At 43.5% G+C, this 17,198-nt stretch overlaps 1 protein-coding gene across 1 annotated transcript in view; it reads left to right on the top strand.

The window, feature by feature from the left end:
* The window catches only part of polr2b (polymerase (RNA) II (DNA directed) polypeptide B), a 165,403-nt gene that overhangs the window by 73,138 nt on the left and 75,067 nt on the right, over positions 1-17,198 (top strand). The window contains exons 11-13 of the mRNA XM_034182216.1: positions 15,926-16,069; positions 16,154-16,293; positions 16,695-16,806. Coding sequence (XP_034038107.1) covers positions 15,926-16,069; positions 16,154-16,293; positions 16,695-16,806 — 396 coding nt within the window. The remainder of the gene's footprint in view (positions 1-15,925; positions 16,070-16,153; positions 16,294-16,694; positions 16,807-17,198) is intronic.

Raw genomic sequence — 17,198 nt, 5'->3', positions numbered from 1 at the left:
ATGGAAGTTTCTTATTTTTCAGTAGTGAGATCATTTTAGCTTGTTTCCGCACCCGTGGACATGTATTACAAGTAAAGCTAAGGTTTATTATGTGGGCTAAAACAGGAGTAATACAATCAGCCGCTAGTTTGAGAAGCCTACTGTCAAGACCGTCAACACCTGAGGGCTTGGTTTCAGCAGTTCCCTTACCTTATTTGTACTTACTTTGTCAAATTTAAACCTGTTTTTACAATCGATAATTTTATTTATTTTTTTTTATCACTATATAGGATTCAACATTACTTAGATTAGGCATATTCTCTCTCAATTTGTCTAATTTGCTTATAAAATAGTCATTATTATAATTAGCAATATCTACCGGCTTTGTTATGAATTTATTATCTACCACAAAAAAGGACAGACTGATTGTTTTTCCTACCAGTCAACTGATTCAAAACCTTCCATATCTTTCTACTGTCAGTTCCTACTTTCTGAACTCCATCCATCCACCCATTTTCTTCCGCTTCATCCGGGGTCGGGTTGTGGGGGCAGCAGCTCAAGCAAAGCTGCCCAGACCTCCCGATCCACACACACCTCCCCCAGCTCCTCCGGGGGAATGCCGCGTGTCCTATGTCTTCCCCGGGGCCTCCTCCCGATGGCACGTGCCCGGAACACCTCTCCAGCGAGGCGTCCAGGGGGCATCCGGAAAAGATGCCCGAGCCACCTCTAGTCCAGCGGATAAGGGAAAAAAATTCATTCAAAATGTGATAAAAGCACCAAAATTGGCAGAGATGTTCTTTGGAGATTAATTTAAGCAAATGACCCACATCAAAATCTACCTTGGTTAGTGAGGCCAGAGAAAAACAATTTCAGGCAAAATTGTGAAAATCGTGCCAATTCTAGAAGGTGGACAGGTTTCAACAATAACTTGTAACTGACTGTTATAACCAAATGAAGTGTCCAAATTTGCTATTTGTGTCAAAAATATCCAAATATACTAAAATATACCAACTAATTTTCTATTAAGCCTTGGAAAAGCGATATGCTGGGTTTTATAAGGGGTATAGGAAAGATCCCTAACAAATTTTATGATCGAGTGGATTGCATTTCAAAACTTCCTGTTGTGACCAGATAATTGTGTGTAAACCCAGAAAGTACCTAATAATTCTTATACCTCTTTTTACTGTAATAACAGCCGTCTATAACGGCTCTTAGTAAGTCCCTTCGGCTGCTCCCTTGTTTTTGCACTTGGGGTCGCCACAGCAAATCCAAGGTGGATCTGCATGTTGAATTGGCACAGGTTTTACGCCAGATGCCCTTCCTGACGCAACTCCACATTACATGGAGAAATGTGGCAAGGGTGAGATTTGAACCCGGAGCCTTCTGAACTGAAACCAAGTGCATTAACCACTTGGCCACCACCCCTGCTGTCTATAACAACTATAAAACTACCTAAAAAGTGCCACGTGTCACTGTAATTAAGGGGTAGGGGTGATATAATCCTGTTCTGAATGAACATGTATAAATATTTCTGGACAAATGACATATCAAATAAATACTGAGATTATATATGTTTATTACATAAATTATTAATGCTGATTTCTGAACTATTAAGTCAATTCTAACTGCTAAATTCAGCAAAAATAGGCTTATGGGCTTGTCAAGAAATAATACAAGGGGCACATATCCAAGTGACCACTCTGGTCATTCAAGCATTGAACTGCTTTTTCATTTTTAACTCTTCCATTGAAAAATATCAGAGGATGATACCAACTCAGTTGTGGAGGGTCAACTGTCAAACAGCAATGGTGATATTATAGTAATTTAGTCCTGATTGCAGCTACCACTACAGAAGCAAAGAGCAGTGCATGGTAAACTTGCTCTATAGCATTTGCAGAGGCCCCTGCATGCTTTCTTGCATCCACATTTAATCAGCTCTTGGCAAGCTTTTGAAGCTTCTTGTAATGTGGTCCACTTTGGAGTCCATCTTCCATCAGTGAGTTGCCATCCCCAGCCTTGTGGGCTAGGTTGCTGCTGTAGTGATTGTAGGCACTGTCCCCAGATATGCCCACCTTGATATGCAGCTCTCTTCAGGTGTTCCTGAAGAGCATCTTGAGTTCGTGGTATGTTCTCAATGGTCCGGGCATCATGTGCAAATAATGTTTGTCGGGCCTTGTTTACACTGGTATCAGGGCTGGTCCTCTTGTACAGAAGGACTACAAATCTTTCCAGCAAAGATAAATCATCACCTTGTATTGACTCAGGACATGCTGACAGACTAGAGAAGACAGGAGTGACAGCAGGAAAGACTTTCCAGGTCTCAAAAGCAGATTTCTTCCCCCTCTCAGCAAAAGATGAGACGGTGTCACACCCAGTGACTGCATGGAAAAATGACAGTGTTAGACATGTTTCATACCCAAGAATGCCAGAAATTGTGTGAGCTGGTATATACCGTTGGTGTTTTCCAACTCCAAATGCAACCCAAAGCTCCTGTACATGCAAGCGGTGCATATTTGCTATGACAAGAGATCAAGTGTAGACACTGGTGATATAATATTTTACCTCCCTGGCCTTTAAAACGGCTTTTGGGCACCACAGTCATGTGTATGAGCATGCTAGAAGTAACTATATATGAGAAATGTTATAATATTATGATATTTTGGCAAAAATTAGCGGTATGTATTAAAATCCATATAATTGCCCTCATAAGCAAGATCCAGCTGGGGTCTCGATTTTATATGAAACCTAATACCCTAAGCTACTTCTGTACCAAATCTGGCACTTTTATCACAATGTGAACGATTTCGCCAAAATATGTCCCTTAACTGCTGGACTACTCAACTGACTCCTTTCGACGTGGAGGAGCAGCGGCTCGACTCCGAGCTCTTCCTGAGTGATCGAACTCCTCACCCTATCTCTAAGGGAGTGCCTAGTCACCCCGCGGAAGGAAACGCATCTCGGCCGCTTGTACTCGCAGTCTTGTTCTTTCAGCCATGAGCCAGATCTCATGACCATAGGTGAGGGTCGGAACGTAGCTCCATCGGTAAATCGAGAGCTTTGCCCCCCTGCTCAGCTCTCTCTTCACCACGACGGTTCGATACAGCGACTGCATCACTGCAGACACTGCACCGATCCGTCTGTCGATCTCACGCTCCATCCGTCCCTCACTTGTGAACAAGACCCCAAGATACTTAAACTCCTCCACTTGAGGCAAGGACACTCCACCGACCTGAAGAGGGCAAGGCACCTTTTTCCGGTCGAGAACCACGGCCTCAGATTTGGAGGGGCTGATTTTCCTTCCTGACGCTTCATACTCTGCTGCAAACCACCTCAATGCATGCTGAAGGTCCTGATTTGACGAAGCCAACAGAACCACATCGTCCACAAACAGCAGAGATAAGATTCTGTGGTTCCCAAAACAGAACCCCTCCACACCCTAGCTGCGCCTAGAAATTCTGTCCATAAAAGTAATGAACAGAACCGGTGACAAAGGGCATCCCTGGGGGAGGCCAACGTGCACTGGAAACAGGTTTGACTTACTACCGGCAATGTGAACTAAGCTCCTGCTGCGGTCGTACAGGGACCGGATAGCCCTTAGCAAAGGACCCTGGACCCCGTATTCCCGGAGCACCCCCCCACCCCCCCACGGTCATACGCCTTCTCCAGATCCACAAAGCACATGTGGACTGGTTGGGTGAACACCCATGAACCCTCGAGCACCCGATGGAGCGTGTAGAGCTGGTCCAGTGTGCCGCGACCAGGACAAATACCACACTGCTCCTCCTGAATCCGAGGTTCAACTATCAGTTGAATTCTCCTCTCCAGTACTCTGGAATAGACCTTACCGGGGAGGCTGAGGAGTGTGATCCCCCTGTAGTTGGAACACACCCTCCGGTCCCCCTTCTTAAACAGAGGGAACACCACCCCGGTCTGCCAATCCAGAGGCACTGTCCCCGATCGCCACGCGATGCTGCAGAGGCGTGTCAACCAAGACAGTCCCACAACATCCACAGACTTAAGGTACTCAGGATTGATTTCATCCACCCCATGAGCCTTGTCACCAAGGAGCTTTCTGACCACCTTGGTGACTTCGGCCTGGGTGATGGGTGAGTCCGCCTCTGAGTCCCCAGTCTCTGCTTCCTCTTTGGAAGACGTGACGATGGGATTGAGGAGATCCTCGAAGTATTCCTTCCACCGCCTGACAACATCCCCAGTCAGGGTCAATGAGGCGTCGGACGGTTTGCTAGAATTTCTTCGAGGCGGACCGATAGTCCTTCTCCATGGCCTCCCCGAACTCCTCCCAGATCTGAGTTTTTGCCTCTGCGACCACACAGGCTGCAGCACGCTTGGCTTGCCGGTACCTGTCAGCTGCCTCCGGGGTTCCACTTACCAACAAAGACAAGTAGGACGACTCCTTCAGCTTGACGGCATCCCTTACTTCTGGCGTCCACCACCAGGTTCGGGGATTGCCGCCGCGACAGGCACCAGAGATCTTGCGACCACAGCTACAAGCGGCTGCATTGATACTGGAGGTGGAGAACATGGTCCACTCGGACTCCATGTCTCCAACCTCCCCCAGGATCTGGGAGAAGCCCTTCCGGAGGTGGGAGTTGAAGACCTCACTGACAGAGGGTTCCACCAGTCCATTCCCAGCAGACCCTCATGATACTTTTGGGCCTGTCAGGTCTGACCGGCTTCCTCCTTCCCAGCGGATCCAACTCACCACCAGGTAGTGATCAGTCGACAGCTCAGCTCCTGTCTTCACCCGAGTGTCCAAGACACATGGCCGAAGGTCAGATGATACGACCACAAAGTCGATCATCGACCTCCGGCTCAGAGTGTCCTTATGGACACCCTTGTGCTCGATCTTGGTGTTCGTGATGGACAAACAGTGGTTAGCACAGAAGTCCAACAACTGAACACCACTGGGGTTCAGATCGGGGAGGCCGTGCTTCCCAATCACCCCCCTCCAGGTCTCACTGTCACCGCCCACGTGGTCGTTGAAGTCCCCCAGGAGAACAATGGAGTCCCCAGTTGGAGCACTATCTTGTACCCCTCCCAGGGACTCCAAACAGGCCGGGTACTCTGCACTGCCGCTCAGCCCGTAGGCCGAGACAACAGTGACAGACCTGTCTGCGACTCGAAGGCATAGGGATACGACCCTCTTGTTCAATGGGGTGAACACCAACACATGGCGACTGAGCTGGCGAGCAATGATCAATGCTACCCCAGCTCGCCGCCTCTCCCTGCGGGCAACGCCCAAAAAGTGGAGCGCCCAGCCCCTCTCCAGGAGTTGGGTAACAGAGCCCAAGCTGTGCGTGGAGGTGAGCCCGACTATTTCTAGTCGGTACCTCTCAACCTCCCTCACAAGCTCAGGCTCCTTCCATCCCAGCTAGGTGACGTTCCATGTCCCAATAGCCAGAGGCTGTGAGCACAGACTGGGCCGCCGGGCCTCCCGCCCTCGACTGCCACCCAGTCCTCTCTGCACCCGACCCTCATGGCCCCCTCTGCAGGTCGTGAACCCACAGGAGGGCAGGCCCACGTCGCTCTTTCGGGCTGAGCCCGGCCTGGCCCCGTGGGCTATGGCCCGGGCACTCGCGCGCGAGCCCCAACCCCAGGCCTGGCTCCAGGGTAGGGTTCCAGCTCCGCCATTCTGGGTGACGTCTCGGTCCTTGATATCGCAGTAGTCATAGGAGCTTCTGAACTGCCCTTAGTCTGACCCGTCACCTCGGACCTGTTTACCATGGGAGACCCTACCAGAGGCATGAAGCCCCCAACAACATAGCTCTGAGGATCATCCAAGTATGCAAATCCCCCCAACACGATAAGGTGGCAGTTCGAGAGGTAGACTTTCTGAACTCGAGCCTCAAAAAAAAAATTTGTTTATTTTTATTAAGTTTAGTTACAAAGTTCCTCATTTTATGGTAACAATCCCAGTCAAATGTATTTCCTGTTACAATCGCTGTCTTTTTCAGCTGATCTCTCCTTTTAATAGAGTTTTTAATTTCATCATCCAGTCAGGGTGTGACGATGTTCCTGACAGTAAACGTCTTCAAAGGAGCATGCGTTTCAACTAAAGGCAGGAATAGGCATTAAATCTTAAAAGTGCAATTTTGGGGTTCTGAATAGACAAAAAAAAAATTGGATCAGGGAAATGTGGTTGGAGCAGTATTTTTAGACCTTCGTAAGGCCACCATGTTCTCCTGCACAAATTAAAGCAGTTAAATTTTTCTTAACAGTCTCTCAGCTGGTTTACATCTTATTTGGAGTCAAGAACACAGCGAGTAAAAATTAATGGCTCGATATCGCCATCTCAGGAGTATAAAATGGGGATACCACAAGGCTCCATTCTGGGCCTTATTTTATTTTGTCTCTATATTAATGACCTTCCGAACATTTGCACTGAGGCTGAATGCCAGCTGTATGCTGATGACACAGTAATCTATGTCTCAGCAAAAACTCCAGAAAAGGCTGCAGAGCTTCTTAACAGACAAATGACCAGAGTCTCTCAGTGGCTGGAGGATAATTTCTTGTCTTTAAACTGTTCTAAAACAGTGTCTGTGTTTTTCATTAAGGCAAAAGTCCAAAGAAAACTTTAGGATACAAATAAATCAAAAGGAAATTCAAAGAGTAGATGAATTTAAATATCTGGGGGTCGTCTTGGACTCCCACCTTAAATTTGAGAGTCGTATAAAGAAAATGACTAAGACAGTTAGGACTAACTTGAATTGTTTTCGTCTCATAAGATCTTGCTCGTCAGTTAGTGCAGCCAAGTTATTTTTTCATGCAATGATCTTGTCCCATTTCTCATATTGCATCACTGTTGTGGGCCAGGCGAACCAATCCTCTCTAAAAGGTTTGAACTCCCTTTACAAACAAGCCTTAAAAGTGCTTGACCAAAAGCCAATTAGGTGGCATTACTGCAAAATCCTAGAAAAGCATAAACTCTTAAGCTTTGAAAATTTTTTGAATTTAGTTTTTAAATGTGTCAACGGCCTTATTCCTGATATTGTAAAAGGAATCATTCAAAAATGTCAAACTCGTGGTATTATTACAAGAGGAGCTGTGAGTGGAGACTGTAGACCAGCCCGATGTAAAACGACTTTTGGACAGAGTGCGTTTGCAGTAAAAGATCCACAGATCTGGAACACCATACCTGCCGAATTGAAGTCTCTTATAGATCTGAATGACTTTAAACACAAAATAAGACAATGGCTTAACCTAAATCAAATCTGCAGACATTAGCCATATTTTGTGTTTTCTTGTACTGTTTTATTGCTACTATTATGTGCTGTTTTATGATTGTGCAAGTGTCCTTTTTATGTTCTAGGGACCAGGTCTGCGAATTAGCTATTACCTATATGACCTATGAACATTGCATCGGCTATTGTAACAATGCTTTTTGTTCTGTCCCTATCAAATATACATATAAATCGAAGAATTCAGAATATGGGCCGGGAGGCCTATAAACAGTGACAAAATAACATGACTGATTTCCATACCTCTCACCCTGACAATGCGTACTGGAGAATCAGATGCTCAAATGAATTATATTTGTGACCCGACCCCCCCCCCCCCCCCCCCCCCCCCCCAACGGTCAATAAGGTAAACCTACAGTTGTGCTCAAAAGTTTACATACCCTGGAAGATTTTTTTTTTTTTTTGGCCATTTTTCAGAGAATATGAATAACACAAACTTTTTTTTTTTTTTTACTTATGGTTAGTGGTTGGGTGAAGCCATTTATTGGCAAATGGCCATTTTGTATCACCAGTTATCCATCTTCATGATGAAGTGGTATAGAGGAGGATCTTCTTAAAAATAAGACCTGAAGGTTTAGCTACAAATTGCCAGAAGGTACATCTGAGATGCAAGCCTGGATTTGATCTGTTTTGGTGAAAGAAAATCCTTCTCTGCTCTACTCCACTATGAAACTAAGAGTAGTGATACAAAATGCAAAGCTTGCACTGTGCATAATTTGTCCAATCACAGACACATAACCATAAAGTGCCATGCTGTTTGTATTTCTTGGTAATTAATGTAAATAAAGTCCAAGACATATTCAGTGGCAGCTTTACCATCAGAAAGCCTCATCCACAACTACCACAAAAGACTCCAAGCTGTCATTGATGTTAAAAGGGCAACACACGGTATTAAAAGGAGTACAACCCCTGGCAAAAATTATGGAATCACTGGCCTCGGAGGATGTTCATTCAGTTGTTTAATTTTGTAGAAAAAAAGCAGATCACAGACATGACACAAAACTAAAGTCATTTCAAATGGCAACTTTCCGGCTTTAAGAAACACTATAGGCAATCAGGAAAAAAAAAATTGTGGCAGTCAGTAATGGTTACTTTTTTAGACCAAGCAGAGGGAAAAAAATATGGAATCACTCAATTCTGAGGAAAAAATTATGGAATCATGAAAAACAAAAGAACGCTCCAACACATCACTAGTATTTTGTTGCACCACCTCTGGCTTTTATAACAGCTTGCAGTCTCTGAGGCATGGACTTAATGAGTGACAAACAGTACTCTTCATCAATCTGGCTCCAACTTTCTCTGATTACTGTTGCCAGATCAGCTTTGCAGGTTGGAGCCTTGTCATGGACCATTTTCTTCAACTTCCACCAAAGATATTCAATTGGATTAAGATCTGGACTATTTGCAGGCCATGACATTGACCCTATGTGTCTTTTTGCAAGGAATGTTTTCACAGTTTTTGCTCTATGGCAAGATGCATTATCATCTTGAAAAATGATTTCATCATCCCCAAACATCCTTTCAATTGATGGGATAAGAAAAGTGTCCAAAATATCAACGTAAACTTGTGCATTTATTGATGATGTATTGACAGCCATCTCCCCAGTGCCTTTACCTGACATGCAGCCCCATATCATCAATGACTGTGGAAATTTACATGTTCTCTTCAGGCAGTCATCTTTATAAATCTCATTGGAACGGCACCAAACAAAAGTTCCAGCATCATCACCTTGCCCAATGCAGATTCGAGATTCATCACTGAATATGACTTTCATCCAGTCATCCACAGTCCACGATTGCTTTTCCTTAGCCCATTGTAACCTTGTTTTTTTCTGTTTAGGTGTTAATGATGGCTTTCGCTTAGCTTTTCTGTATGTAAATCCCATTTCATTTAGGCGGTTTCTTACAGTTCGGTCACAGACATTGACTCCAGTTTCCTCCCATTCGTTCCTTATTTGTTTTGTTGTGCATTTTCGATTTTTGAGACATATTGCTTTAAGTTTTCTGTCTTGACGCTTTGATGTCTTCCTTGGTCTACCAGTATGTTTGCCTTTAACAACCTTCCCATGTTGCTTGTATTTGGTCCAGAGTTTAGACACAGCTGACTGTGAACAACCAACATCTTTTGCAACATTGCGTGATGATTTACCCTCTTTTAAGAGTTTGATAATCCTCTCCTTTGTTTCAATTGACATCTCTCGTGTTGGAGCCATGATTCATGTCAGTCCACTTGGTGCAACAGCTCTCCAAGGTGTGATCACTCCTTTTTAGATGCAGACTAACGAGCAGATCTGATTTGATGCAGGTGTTAGTTTTGGGGATGAAAATTTACAGGGTGATTCCATAATTTTTTCCTCAGAATTGAGTGAGTCCATATTTTTTTCCCTCTGCTTGGTCTAAAAAAGTAACCGTTACTGACTGCCACAATTTTTTTTTTCCCCCTTTTCTTATAGTGTTTCTTAAAGCCAGAAAGTTGCCATTTGAAATGACTTTAGTTTTGTGTCATGTCTGTGATCTGCTTTTTTTTTCTACAAAATTAAACAACTGAATGAACATCCTCCCATGCCGGTGATTCCATAATTTTTGCCAGGGGTTGTATGTAAACTTTTGATCAGTGTCATTTAGTTTGTGTTGTCATTATGATTTCAAAAGAGGAAACATAGTTGTTTGACAATAAATGGCTTCATTCAACCACTAACTATGAGTGAAACAACGTTTTTGTGTTATCATTCATATTCTCTGAGAAATGGCCAAAAAAACTAAACTTCTGCCAGGGTATGTAAACTTTTGAGCACAACTGTAGATTCAAAAATAAAAGCAACACCCCCGCCTTGCTTCTCACCATGACACGCGTGACTAAATGTATACGCCGGTGGGCAGTAAGAACAGCTGTAGGTTTAAGCTAGGTTTCACATAACCCTATTATGTCCAAGTGATGATCCATAATTAGATAATTAATCAGCAGGGATTTTGATTTGTGATCTGATGTTTATGAGACCCAAACTGAAGACTTCCATGGGGTTGACAGACTGACATCTTTGAACAGACCTAAGTAGCTTAAAATCCACTCCACGTTTTCCATCCAGTGCCCGGAGAGTGTCAGAGATCACTGTTGTGACATCAGGACTACAAGTCCCAGAAGCTGCAGTGCTCTGATGACCCAAGTGCCGATGCACTCAGCTGACCAGATAACCGGCACAGACGACCCAGTCCGATGGAATACAAACTTTCTCCGTGATCCTTTGTGGACGTAGCGAGGTCGGCGGAGCAAACCAAGCTCTCTTATAGCGAGGATGTCCCGAGGGATATTATTGTTGTTCAGGCTCCGTAGCTCAGCTGCAGAGTAGCTTAGCCTTGCGCTAGCCGAGGGAGTGAAGTGCTGCATCATGCGTTGCAACAAAGGCACTAAACAATCAAAAATGGTTAAAAACACACACTGAAGCACCAAGAACCATGCCAAGCACATACCCAAAGAAAAAAAATTACGCTCTAGCCACTAAAAACCAAGTTACAAAAGAGAAAACCAGAGAAGCAGCGATCACGCAACACCCGTAGCCAATAGCTTCACTTTTCATTCAGCAATGAAAAGCTGAGCTCGCAAAATATAGCGAAGATTCATCCCATCCTGTCTTGGCTGATGCTGAGACCCTGATTCATGTGTTTGTCCCTTCTAGATTGCACTACTGCAATGTTCTATTTTCTGGTTTACCGCAGTCCAACATTAGGGCTCTCCAATTGGTTCAAAATGCTGCTACCAGACTTTTGACAGGAAGCAGAAAGTTTGACCACATTACACCCATTTTGGCGTTTCTTAACTGGCGTCCTGTCCCTGCGAGATCAGATTTTAAGGTTCTGCTACTAACCTATAAAATTGTTCATGGACTGGCACCTCCCTACCTAGCTGACCTAATTAAATCCTATGTACCGGCCCAGGCTTTGCGTTCTCAGCTTTCTCTTATTGTGCCCCTGTTCTGTGGAATTAGTCCATGAGCCACTCATCAATTTTGATCAAAGTGGTACCATTTAAGCGGAATAAACACCACTTTGAATCCAGCCTCAGTGTATCATGGCCTACACAAAAATGCATGATAGCCATCCCAGGGTGGTAGCTTTAGCCAGGTAGTGGTCAATGAAGAATTACACAGAGGTCAAACTTTAAAAATGCTCCAGTCATGCTGAAAACTATATCACATTACTTGTCTGATCATATCGATTCCAAAAAGGTATAGTTTGGACTATCTGTGATGGAATGTTCTGGAATTATGGGGTACAAACAGCAAAAATGGTGACAAAGGTCAATTTCAGTTTGTATAGGGGTCAAAAGTTAAAGTTGCTAAAATTCAGTAAAAAAAAAAAAAAAGATGCAAATTATTGTTTGGGTTAATAGGGTTCTAATAAGGAATAGTTTGCACCATCTGTTATGCTTAGTTATCATGTTACAGGGCAATATATGTCACATGTCATAGAATCCAATAGATGTTAAACTTGCTTGACCTTTACCTTGGAGACAAACATTCAACACAGTCAAAACTATTCCATTTATTAATCCTTTTATTTCAACCAATAATTTGCATCATTTTGTATTGAAATTGGAGCAACTTTAACTTTTGACCCCTGTACAAACTGAATCTGATCTTTGTCACCATTTTTGCTGTTTTACCCCATAACTCCAAAACATTCCATCACAGATAGTCTAAACTATACCTTTTTGGAATCATTATGTCCAGACAAGTAATGTGATATAGTTTTCAACATGATTGGAGCGTTTTTAAAGTTTGACCTCTGTGTAAATCTTTACTGACCCCTACCTGGCGCCAGCTACCACCATGGGATGGCTATCATACATTTTTGTGTAGGCCATGATACACTGCGCCTGGATTCAAAGTGTTGTTTATTCCCCTTAAGTGGTACCGAAAACCTGCTTGGCTCATGGACTAAATGATCTCTCTGCATCATTGAAACAGATTCTCTGGAGACTTTCAAGTCCAGACTTAAGACACACTTATTTTCCCTTTCGTATGGCTAGCATATTGGCATAGTATGTTACTATGCTTTTTACCCTTTTAAATTCATTTTATTAGGAAACGGAGTGAGCCAGGGCCTCAACTTTATCTAAAGTCTGGGTCTTTTAGTGAAGCTTAGGGCTAGTGGCCGGTGATCACCTTAGTACTTCCTCTGTTTTTCTTGTTGCTTAATGCTGACAAATTCTACTGTATTTGGTGTCTTTCTGATGCTTGATTCTATTTTTTTCCCCTCTCTCTCTCTCTCTGTTTGAGGTGCGGCTCCATCCAGAGATGGTTGTGGTATCTGTTTCTGTAACCCTCCTGTTCTGTGCACCAACAACATTTCCTGTATATTCGTTTTGTGAATTGTTTTGTAATTTGTGTCTGTAGCATGGCCCGAGCAGAGGGTCACACCTTTGAGTCTGGTCTGCTTGGGGTTTCTTCCTCAAATTATCAGAGGAAGCTTTTCCTTACCACTGTTCCTCTGGGGGTTGGTAAGGTTAGACCTTACTTGTGTGAAGTGCCTTGAGGCAACTTTGTTGTAATTTGGCACTATATACGTAAATGAAAATAAATTGAAATTAAATTGAAAAACTCCCTCTGGCATTTTTTTGAGTAACAAATCTCAAGCTGACCAGACTCAGAGGGGTGAACTACGGCTTAGACCTGCATTTTTATTCTAAACAAAATACAAATGCACAAAAAAGAGTCTAAAATTGATCTAATTTCAAAGAATTCCCAAAATTTTTAAGTCATTATGACATGCTGTTCCATTGTGGCATCCATTAGGTCAGCCACCCCCAGAGGGTAGTTAGGCATCTATTGGTCCAGTAGATGTTGACAGAGATGCTGATCCCAGGTCCACCTTCAGTGGTTAGTATTATTAAAATTATTAAATGAAATGGTTGCACTGCCATACATCGTTGATGGTTTAGAGCTGAACCAGACAAAGCGAATCTGAGCCTTCTTCAGGCTACATGTCTGCCTCATGCAAGACCTCTGTTGAGACCAGTGTTGCCACAGTTACTTTGAAAAAGTAATCCAATTACTGATTACTCCCTGAAAAAGTAAGTTACTTTACTGATTACTCAATTGTAAAAGTAACTAAGTTAGATTACTAGTTACTTTTTTAGTTACTTTCCCCAGCTGTCGACAACAACCCTCTGCCACCTCAACATGACAGTGATACTTGTTTTGCCAAAACTCGCTTTATAGTCACCCTTTCTTGACTTCAATGAAAATAAATACTTGTTTTATAAAAAGTAAAATAAAGACCTCTTTCTTGACCTCATATTTAACTGTCGACAGCACTGTAACAGTAAAACTTGCTATTTCTAACCTACATTGTTTATAAATGTAACTATTAAATTCTTTCTAACATTTAAATTCTCTCTATTTTACTTATCGAAATTATTATTATTGTAAGTAATATTGGTAGTTGTAGTAAAAAAAAAAAAAAAAAGCTTCAAAACTGGACCTTTAAGCTAGGGGTGTTGTGTGGGGCACATCCTTGCCCCACGCCCCCTTTCCCTCTGGATTCGCCCCTGCTTTGGCGTTTGAGCACAAAGAATGGATAACATTTATTTATGCAGAAAACATGACCAGATTTACAGGTAAGAAAGCTTTATTGCGTTTTCACATCATGTGGTCCTCAGAGTTTAGGTGTGTTTGAGTGGAAAATAGTGTTAGTTGTTGACGCGTTGCGGAGGATCAGCTGTTTTTAACGAGCAGATACGGAGCGGCTCAGCTCAGAATTCTAAATACGAGGTTTGTTAGAAAACTATCCTACCTTTTTATTTTTTGCAAGAACTATATGGATTTGAATCATGTGCGGTTGCATCAGTCAAGCTGGACCCTTCGTGCGCATGCGTGAGTTTTTTTTTCACGCCTGTCGGTTGCGTCATTTGCCTGTGAGCACGCTTTGAGTGAGCAGTGGTACACCCCCCTCATCGGATTTTTATTGTGAGGAAAATGTCTGAACGATTTGGAGCTTTGCTGCATCAAATTTTTCCAGAAACTGTGAGAGACAGCCAAGTGGAAACCATTCGGAATATTCAGATGGCTTTCAGGGACGATTCTATGGGGATCACATAGATTAAGGAGTGTTACAACCGGTTTAAAGACGGCGCACAATGGCGGAGGGCGCGCTGCGCTCCGAGCGGCAATCGACAGGCTGAAACGACCAGATCATTTCCAAACTGAACACTGTGTTGATCCGGGACGTCGTCTGATTACTACAGAAATGGCAGAAGAGGTGGACATACCACTTTTTCAGCACATTCCACTGTTACAGGAGTTTTTGTCATGAAAAGACGTGCGGAGGAATTCGCGCGTCGGGACGAAGCCGCTAATGGCGCGGGACAAAAAGCAACGCCGTGATGAAGCCTCACAGGACATGTTGTGGCATGTCCAGCTCGTCCACAGTTTCTCGGATAGTCACACGACTGAAAAGCCACCGAAAGCCGAATGGTGCAAGAGCTGGGCATGTTACAACATGTCCTGTGAGACCAACACGGAGGTGCTTTTGTCCTGCGCCATTAGCGGCTCCGTTGCGAATTCCTCCGCTCCTCTTTCCATGACAAAAACTCCTGTAACAGTGGAATGTGCTGAAAAAGTGGTATGTCCACCTCTTCTGCCATTTCTGTAGTAGTCAGACGACGTCCCGGATCAACACAGCTTTCAGTTTGGAAGTGATCTGGTCATTTCAGCCTGTCCATCGCCGCTCGTAGCGTGTGCGCCCTCCGCCATTGTGCGCCGTCTTTAAACCGGTTGTAACACTCCTTAATCTGTGTGATCCCCATAGAATCGTCCCTGAAAGCCGTCTGAATCTTCCAAATGGTTTCCACCTGGCTGTCTCTCACAGTTTCTGGAAAAATTTGATGCAGCAAAGCTCCAAATCGTTCAGACATTTTCCTCACAATAAAAATCCGATGAGGGGGGTGGACCATTGCTCACTCAAAGCGTGCTCACAGGCGAATGACGCAACCGACAGGCGTGAAAAAACTCACGCATGCACACGAAGGTTCAAGCTTGGCTGATGCAAGCGCACATGATTCAAATCCATATAGTTTTTGCAAAAAATAAAAATGTCGGATAGTTTTCTAACAGACCTCGTAAAGGAGGAAAAAAGCATAAAAATGTCTTTGTAAAGCTCAGTGCAGGTGTGCTGTTATCACCGCGCTTTAAGAGGTGAGGACGAGTCATACCTGCTGCAGAAAACCGCGGATGAAAAGCTCACAGCTCGCTTAAAGTGGGCAGTTCAGTCGAACCCCGGCCCACGGACCAAGTTTAATGCTGCTATCGACCCACAATGCAAAAATAATAGTAACGCACAGTGACTTGGAGAAGTAACTTTAATCTGATTACTGATTTGGAAAGATTAACACGTTAGATTACTTGTTACTAAAAAAAAGTGGTTAGATTAGAGTAATGCGTTACTAAGTAACGCGTTACTGGCATAACTGGTTGAAACTAATGGAAATGGAAGAAAAACTTGAAACTTGGAATAGTCCCTGGAAGATGGGCAGTAAATGGGCACATAGTCCTTGCCGTGGGAGAGCACCTGTAGTTGTCCATCCCTATATTGAAGCTTTAAGCTCAAAGGCTTTCTTGATGTCTTGTTATACTAGCACCAGGTACTGAGCTGAGTGTCATATTATCATTCTTTTATATTTATGCTTGCAGGTGCTCAATCGTCTGACTTTTGCATCTACTCTGTCACACCTCCGCCGAGTCAACTCGCCTATTGGTAGAGACGGAAAGCTGGCAAAGCCTCGGCAACTGCACAACACCTTATGGGGCATGGTGTGTCCGGCAGAAACACCTGAGGTATACCATGCAGGAACCTGAAAAGCAGAGTACAAGTGTTTTATTCACAGATTTGATAAACCTGACTGTGCCACCTTGTTTCAGGGGCATGCTGTTGGTCTGGTGAAGAACTTGGCCCTGATGGCCTACATCTCTGTGGGCTCCCAGCCATCGCCGATTCTGGAATTTCTGGAGGAGTGGAGCATGGAAAACCTGGAGGAGATTTCCCCTGCTGCTATCGCTGAGTTCGCTACATTTTCACTAAACTTTAAATGTCTCCTTTCTGACAGGAGCAAACTTTTAAATGCAGTATGCACTTCCCATATCACATGACACCCATGTTGCAAACTGCATGAAGTGCTACTTTGAAAATAATAATAATCTGATGTCCTGGTGGGTGGAGCTGCATCCTGAGTCTAACAAAATGCACATTTTTCAGAAGCATGTGTGAATGTCAGTGCTGGTTATGTATTTGGCCAAGGCCCGTGTTACCCATTACCTAAGTTATTACCCATTGTTTTCCCAAAGAGTAACTGAAAAATGAGGCATTACTAAATCTTTTTTTTTTTTTTTTTTTTGGGGGGGGGGGGGGGGTGCTTTATTGTGAGAAGTGTAATAAGTGTGTAATGTATTATATTTGATTTAGTGCCACAAAGATCTTTGTGAATGGCTGCTGGGTTGGTATCCACAAAGACCCCGAACAGCTGATGAACACACTCAGGAAACTTAGACGGCAGATGGACATCATTGTCTCTGAGGTAAACAAGCACTCTGTTCATCCAGAAGACTGCCGCAGACAGTTGACCTCTCAGATCATTTTCTTGCTTCAAAACCTCAGAAGATCTCAGTTACTATAATACCAGCCGATGACCCGCCCCAGGGCGGGTTTTGATTCGGAGACTGAAATGAAAAGTTCATCTCCACCAAGTTTTTTTTTTTTTTGTTTTTTTTGCAATGGATAAAGGATATCATCCTACATAACGCTTTAAAATATGAAAAAAATTCAATCTATTGTGACAATTATTTCAATTTTTTTTTCAAATTATTTAGTTAATATTGCGCCAAATCACAACAAAGCTGCCTCAAGGCGCTTCACATAAATAAGGTCTAACCTTACCAACCCCTAGAGCAAAAACACAGGTGACAGTGG

Source organism: Thalassophryne amazonica, chromosome 11 (genome assembly GCF_902500255.1).
Source record: "Thalassophryne amazonica chromosome 11, fThaAma1.1, whole genome shotgun sequence".
Taxonomy (NCBI): Eukaryota; Metazoa; Chordata; class Actinopteri; order Batrachoidiformes; family Batrachoididae; genus Thalassophryne; species Thalassophryne amazonica.
The sequence above is the reverse complement of the archived record's forward strand: the minus strand, read 5'-3'. Positions and strand labels throughout refer to the sequence as shown.